The following is a 7,504-nucleotide window of genomic DNA, read 5'->3' as shown; positions in this document are numbered from 1 at the left end:
ATAAGGATTTATAGAAGGAAGGGGGTAATAGTAATGATTTATATGAGGAAGGGGGTAATAGTAATGATTTATATGAGGAAGGGGGTAATAGTAATGATTTATAGGAGGAAGGGAGGTAATAATAAGTATTTATAGGAGGAAGGGAGGTAATAGTAATGATTTATAGGGGGAAAGGGAGGTAATACAATAGATCACAATCCTGAAAGGGATAGTAGAAAGAAAAAGGTTGAAAACCCCTGATATAATGGAATTCAAATATTGTTAATTTACTTCTGTGTTCTCTTTCTCTCTCTGTTGAGTTTTTTCTCCAGTCCTGCCTGATTAGAACGTAGATTATCAGTTTGAATCAAAATCAGATCGACAACTTTAGCACTGACTTGTAGAATATCTGGACGATCTTCTGGCTTGACTATAATCAAACTGAAATAAAATAGTGTATTACGATTTAATTGTCCTCAAAGAATCACATCTACATTTTAAAATCAATTTTAATAATAAGGATTTATAGGAGGACGGGAGGTAATAATAAGGATTTATAGGAGGTAATAATAAGGATTTATAGGGGGAAGGGAGGTAATAGTAATGATTTTAATTTTGCCATTACAACATATTCCTTTAGCAGCGGTGTTCAAAGTTTATCAGGTTCTCTTAGTAACAGTGTAATTAGGTGAGGTATGTAGTTTCCATAGTTTCCATGTAGTGGGATATAATCCAGGTAAGGTGATGTCTGATAACCAGACAATAGTACAACCGTGGACCAACCACTCTATAGAATATAACCCAGAGTTAGGTGATGTCTAGTGTTTCTATAAACAGACTATAGTACACCAGTGGACCACTCTCTATAATACAACCTAGAGATAGGTGATGTCTGGTGTTTCTATAAACAGAATATAGTACACCAGTGGACCACTCTCTATAATACAACCTAGGGTTAGGTGATGTCTGATGTTTCTATAAACAGAAAGATAAAGTTTATAATGCAATATGAAGAGTATATATTGAGGTCACTGTGACATATCAGTAAAATAAATATTACATCTAAACTTGATATTCACTGCTATTTATTGACTGACCTAAATGTATATAATAGGGGCTGATACAATAAGGTATTATATTTCACCTGAATGGCTGTTAAAAAGCATAGACAACAGTTTTAAATACAGTCCAACACAACAAGATATTTCTACACATTGTATGACCTGTATATCACGTGAGACGAAGTTATTTCTGAGAAATTGAAACATGTGACATGATAATTCTGAACGTATTATGTGTTGAATAGTTTATATAGATATCTGGAGATTTATCTATTGTGATGTTATTATTTCAACTAGTGACAGACAGAACAAGTTATTGTTAATCGTCTCTAGAAGGAAGTACTGAAGAAGCCATTTTTAAGAAATCTAAACCAGTATATAATGTGACTATTAGTAGAAATCAAACAGAACTTCTTCAGTGTATTTTAGAAGAATAAAATGGCCACAGCTTCAGTGAGTAACACACCAGAATGTTCTATTTGTTGTGAAGGTTTTAAAAAGCCAAAAGTTTTACAATGTGGTCACACTTTTTGTCTAGGCTGCATAGAGACATATATTGGTGATAAAACAGAAACATTCCCCTGTCCGATCTGTCAGCAGGATGTTAAGATTCCAGAAGGTGGTGTTAAGATGTTTACTACCAATTTCATAGTTGAACCTTCACCACGAACAGCACAAGTTACTGGTACATCATCACCTACAACACAAGTTACTGGTACAACATCACCTACAACACATCTAACAGACAAAACCTCTTCAAAGGTAAAATACCACTGTCCATGTCATAGAGAGAGACCAATAGACTACTATTGTCTAACTTGTCACTGTGTGTTATGTCATAAATGTTTTCTGAAAGAACACAACGTTCACGAGTATTTAGATGTAGAATGTGAAACTGTGAAAGAAAAAGCTACAGAGCTAGTTTTAACCTCAGAGAAATTCATCCAAAATAAAATCAAAGACTTGGAAGAAACTCATGTGACGTTAGTAGAAGCGAGAGAGACACTCCAGCGATTTACTGAAGATGCTTGTAGCAGAATAACCAAACAAACTGATAAAATTATAGCAGATATAAAGGCTAGCAGTGAGAAAATCATGACAGACGTCAAAAATAAGTCTGAAGAATCAGAATTGAAATTGACCAAAACTGAAGAGAAAATTATGATAGATATAAAAAATTTCAAATTGAATCTGGAGACGAATTTTCCTTCTTTAACAGAAGATTGTGATTTACAAATTTTAGTTTCACTTGAGAAAATAAAAGAGCTAGAAGAATTGTGTAAAGATGTGAAAGTTCAAACACCATCAGTGGTTCAGTATCTTGATTGGAAAGAAAAAGATTTTAGTTTAAATATCGACATGTTAGGATCCATGGTGTTAAAACAATATCACATACCCAAACTACACGAGTCCAATCCATTTCAATTTTATTTTAATATAAATGATAATAAGAAGGATGGTAGATTGTATTATAGTCAAGACAAGTTTAGTAACAGTAACTTGGTATGGAGTTGTGGTGTAATGAGGTATAATGGTTATTTATATATTTATATTGGACTATTACCAGATGACAATCCTAGATTAAACTATTGTATTATTGATGGTCAAATCAGTTTATTGAATATTGATGATGACAGTAAATCTATAACTAATACATACAGTAAAGAGAGATTAGAGAGAGGTTATGTGGGTTGGTATTTGTGTTGGGAGGATCCTATCAGTATCACCTGGTCTAAACTCAATGATAAAAACAATGGTTATTTAAATTCTAACAATCAGTTTGTGATTCAATGGGATATCACACAGATCAGAGAAATATCATTGAAATAAAGTTTCTTTCACAATTCAATCTTTTATCACTTGGTCAATCTTCATTTAATTTGTATTTTATTGTAAATATCTGTAAATATATATTATGTAAGATTATATTTTCTTGAATTTTGACAGTGGATCTTGTTAAAGTTAATTAAAAACTGGATTGTCTGACTAGACTGTTGACTAAACTGTATTTACCGGTACCAGTATGTCTGACTAGAGCTCTAGACTGTTGAGTTGATTGTATCTACCAGTCATGTCTGACTAGAGCTCTTGACGGTTGATTTGACTGTATTTACCAGTCTTGTCTGACTAGAGTTCTAGACTGTTGATTTGACTGTATTTATCAGTCATATCTGACTAGAGTTCTAGACTGTTGATTTGACTGTATTTACCAGTCATGTCTGACTAGAGCTCTAGAATGCTATTAGGCTGTATTTACTAGTCATGTCTGACTAGAGTCCTAGACTGTTGATTTGACATTATTTACCAGTCATGTCTGACTAGAGTTCTAGACTGTTGATTTGACTGTATTTACCAGTCAGGTCTGACTAGAGCTCTAGACTGTTGATTTGACTGTATCTACCAGTCATGTTTGACTAGAGTTCTAGACTGTTGATTTGACTGTATCTACCAGTCTTGTCTGACTAGAGTTCTAGACTGTTGATTTGACTGTATTTACCAGTCATACCTGACTAGAGTTCTAGACTGTTGATTTGACTGTATTTACCAGTCATGTCTGACTAGAGCTCTAGAATGCTATTAGGCTGTATTTACCAGTCATGTCTGACTAGAGCTCTAGAATGCTATTAGGCTGTATTTACCAGTCATGTCTGACTCGGGCTCCAAACTAAACAGAAGGAATGATGATAAGAATAAGAAAATGTCCAAAGTTTATAAAATAAACACTATTTGTAAGTACAATACCTGTTAACTGTGTCTACCAGTCTTTGAGAGTAATCCCCCCTTAATATTGGTTTATAGTCTGCTTCAACAATCTGAAAAACAAATTCAGCACGTTAATAAATAAGTTTTCAAAGAGAGGCCCCTATAACCCCTACCGTAAATAAAAAAAATGTGTTAAAAGAGGTATTGTTCAATTCATTGATTCGAGGTTTCGATACTAAAATTTCCAGGGAAGGTGGAGGGGGTTGGGGGACACAGGCTGTTCTTTCACTATGTAAAATGACGCCAATTTTATGGAATCAAAATTATTTTAAAATGAAACGAAAAAAATATATATATATATATATAAATATTTTTCTTCACATTTTCTGAACAACAATAATCCATTTTCACCTCCAAAAATAAAATGGAGCCCACAATAAAACGTACGAAAAAACCGTGAAATTTATTACTATCACGGCAACGACAGGGTCGTTTGATTTTCTGAGTTACTTTTTTCATGGCGTCCATGATTCAACAACAATTCTGCCAAATTGATTCGTTTTGTAGTATGAAAACCTTGAATCCTTAAATTTCTTTATTTCTGGAAAGTACAGTAGGGTGGTTGGCTTGGAAACCCACCCATTTTTCTCTTCATAATACCTTAATCTATAATGCTACAAGTCAGCATCTGATGAAACTGATCATCTTCCTACAGTGTTTATAAACTTTTCAATCCTCCCTCACCTCCACCCCATATCATAGTGAATATATCTACTCACTTACATACTAAAGATATTCTTGATGAGGGAGGAAGGTCACACTTGTTTTAAAGACCTGGCAGTCTAATTAAATTAGACCGAACTTTAGTTCCGTTTTTTTTGCTTTTAATTTAGCCACTATAGTTAGGATCTTACGACGGCCTTCTTGAACATTCGTCAGTTTGATGATACCACCAGCCAATCAGATTTCTACCCTCTCCAACGCTGGGATTTGTGACACAAACAATGTCTAATGCTTCTCGGAATACACCTTTTGTGTGTGTCACAAAATCCCAGTGTTGGAGAGGGCTGAAATCTGATTGGCTGGCGGCATCATTAAACTTACGAATGTTCAAGAAGGCCGGCGTTAGATCCTAACTGAAGTGGCTAAATGAAAAATAAAAGTTAATAAAAAAAAAAAACGACAGTTTGGCCTAATTTTAATTAGACTGAAGGCCTAGTGTGTTTCCTTACCCCACTACTGGAAATGAACTGAATTCCATGCCTACCTTAGTAACCAATGACAACATGTTAGAACTATAAAATGGAGGTTGAAGAGTACACAGTTGATATAAAATACAACCAAACGCCCAGATGTCAGCTTTTTCACCGTACGGTTTATGTTGTACTATTTCTGGACTGAAAGATACAACAAAAATATTGCAGGTTTTCTCGCTGATGCTACATTAGGTGGGCAGCATCTTCAGAGACTGGGGGCACAAATAATAGGGGGCAAATGTCGAGGTTGCGATTTAAAAAGTGTAAGCACTGTAGAAGCGTTTTAGCACAAACCTCTGAGCATCTGCAAAAAAATATTCGAAAAAAAGTATCGATTAGGCGCTTTCGGACAAATATATTGCAGCCAAAAAACTTACATCTTCAGATTTTTCAACCTGGTTTCCACCTATCAGTGGTACAGGTCCGAGGGGTTAACATGAAACGTCTAGTCATTCGTATAGGGCAATGAGCCGAGGCCCCCTGTGTGCCACAGACTGTACATGTTAGAGATCCTCGACAGTTGAAATTTGAAAAAAGAGAAGGGTAACGCCGCTGTCCTGCCTTTCACTGTCTATGCCTGACATTGCCCGTCTCCTCCATGAGACCATAAGGTGCAGAAAACTAAGCCGTAAAACTCCATCTATTTCATTTTTGATTTCATTGTGCGAGTCAGAGAGTCCACATACCTAATTATGTTTATTGGGTATTTTATCTTTATTACTCGGAAACCTTCATTACACATAACTCATGTCTTTAATGTTGATCTCTGGTAGAGATATATTTTACTTACCAAGAATACAGAATAGTTCCCACCACTGACGTCATTTTACTACAGTCATTACGTTTCTGTTTCGCTAAACCAAAATCAGCTGTTGAAGAAAGAAAGAGATCGCACTGTATAACGATGAAAGTTAAAGCTGCGATTACATGTGTATGCACACTCCAATTTAACATAAAACGGTCCATGGCAAACCCTTTCCAAAAGTCTGTTTACATGCACAAAGGATGGCTCGATGTAAGATATTTTGCAATTGTAGACGGCTACGGACAGCTGGCGAAGTGTGCGAGACTTCCTCACCCAATACCACATGTTTCCTTCTTTACGTCGAAGATTTTGCGGAATCGTACGGACACATGGAAGCAAGTTTTGAGTTTGAGTTGCACTAACAGAAGTTTTCTTCATTAAATCAAAGTTTAATTTAGGACAGTTGGTTAATTACTAAGAATATTTCTCAAGAACAGATTTAACAAAATATATTCAGATACATAAAATACCAAAATCATCTGAAGTCAAGTTTTGGTGAAATTAGACCAAGGATTTTATCTTTGTCAGGTTTCAGTAAGTTGTTAAGACTATACTTACTTATTGTGATTTTATCGTGTTCACCCAACATTACATTACCAGGTGTCAGATCGCGGTGGACTATATTTTTCTCTTTATGAAGATATCGTAAAGCTAATACCATCTACAAACATTACGATATATATACATAAAAAATATTAAAACAGAACCTGAAACATGTTCTAACTCAGATTTTCACGCTATGTGATCTTTAGACAACTGACCTATTTAAGCTTGCGTCCCTACTGTTTCAATATGGAGCATTTTCTACCAAGAAAATATTTGTTATTACATTTTAAATATCAATATGGTCAGTAATAATGTCTATTTCAGTGAGTCCACATAGCTAACAATGTATATATATTTAAAGATGGGTTTCCTTATTTTTGAATGTCAAATTAAGCAAACTATTTGATTAATTAGTGTTTCTAATGAATTATCATGTATTCTTAATCATATCATTATGTTCTTATTGCATATAATTAAGAGTTTTAGCCAATCATAAATGCCCATGTACGTACAGTCTGGATAAACAAAAAAATACTTTTGGACCTTTCTTGATCGGTCATTCATTGGAATTCTGCTGGTAATTCTCTTCTAATTTAGCTAATTATGAATTAATTATGGACATGTGAGACAAACTGGTATTTTTCCAAGTCATAAGAACACATCTACTTTCTATTCATATACATATTAGCAATTTCATAAATAAAAATAAGGGAACCCATCTTTAATATTCAGGTCTTTCAATAAGATAGTCCTTTCAGAGAGTCCACATGGTTAATGTATTTTTTATGTGAACTTGGCATTCCTTGTAGAGAATCCACGTAGCTAATAATATAATATATTTGATATCTAGGTCTGTCAATAAGACATCCTTTCCCTTTCAGAGAGTCCACATAGCTAATGCATATATGGTAATAAAGTTTGTCCACTCTCTCCTTCACAATCAGAAATGGGTAAAGTTTAGCTGCTTAAACCTTGTACCTGTAAAAATATGTCCCAAATCCTTTTTTCTGAGAATCGTTCCTGTTTTTCTTTAAGGGAATTGACATGTTCAGAGAGTGGAGCTCCTTCAATAAGATCCATAACTATATACAACTTATCTCCTGTAAATACAATAAGAACAATTTATTAATCTTTATGCTTATAATGGCAAAAAT

The 7,504-nt window shown here is 34.4% G+C and overlaps 1 protein-coding gene across 1 annotated transcript in view; it reads right to left on the bottom strand.

Annotated features, from left to right (window-relative positions):
* Nucleotides 1-266: 266 nt before the first annotated feature.
* The window catches only part of LOTGIDRAFT_146005 (hypothetical protein), a gene marked incomplete at both ends in the record, with an annotated part of 20,323 nt that continues 13,085 nt past the window's right edge, over nucleotides 267-7,504 (bottom strand). The window contains 6 exons of the mRNA XM_009063711.1: nucleotides 267-420; nucleotides 3,783-3,853; nucleotides 5,011-5,140; nucleotides 5,790-5,868; nucleotides 6,363-6,465; nucleotides 7,329-7,450. Of these exons, the coding sequence (XP_009061959.1) occupies nucleotides 267-420; nucleotides 3,783-3,853; nucleotides 5,011-5,140; nucleotides 5,790-5,868; nucleotides 6,363-6,465; nucleotides 7,329-7,450 (659 nt within the window). The remainder of the gene's footprint in view (nucleotides 421-3,782; nucleotides 3,854-5,010; nucleotides 5,141-5,789; nucleotides 5,869-6,362; nucleotides 6,466-7,328; nucleotides 7,451-7,504) is intronic.

This window comes from Lottia gigantea (genome assembly GCF_000327385.1).
Source record: "Lottia gigantea unplaced genomic scaffold LOTGIsca_598, whole genome shotgun sequence".
NCBI classification, from domain to species: domain Eukaryota; kingdom Metazoa; phylum Mollusca; class Gastropoda; family Lottiidae; genus Lottia; species Lottia gigantea.
Note: the sequence above shows the minus strand (reverse complement) of the source record. Positions and strands in the feature narration are given on the sequence as shown.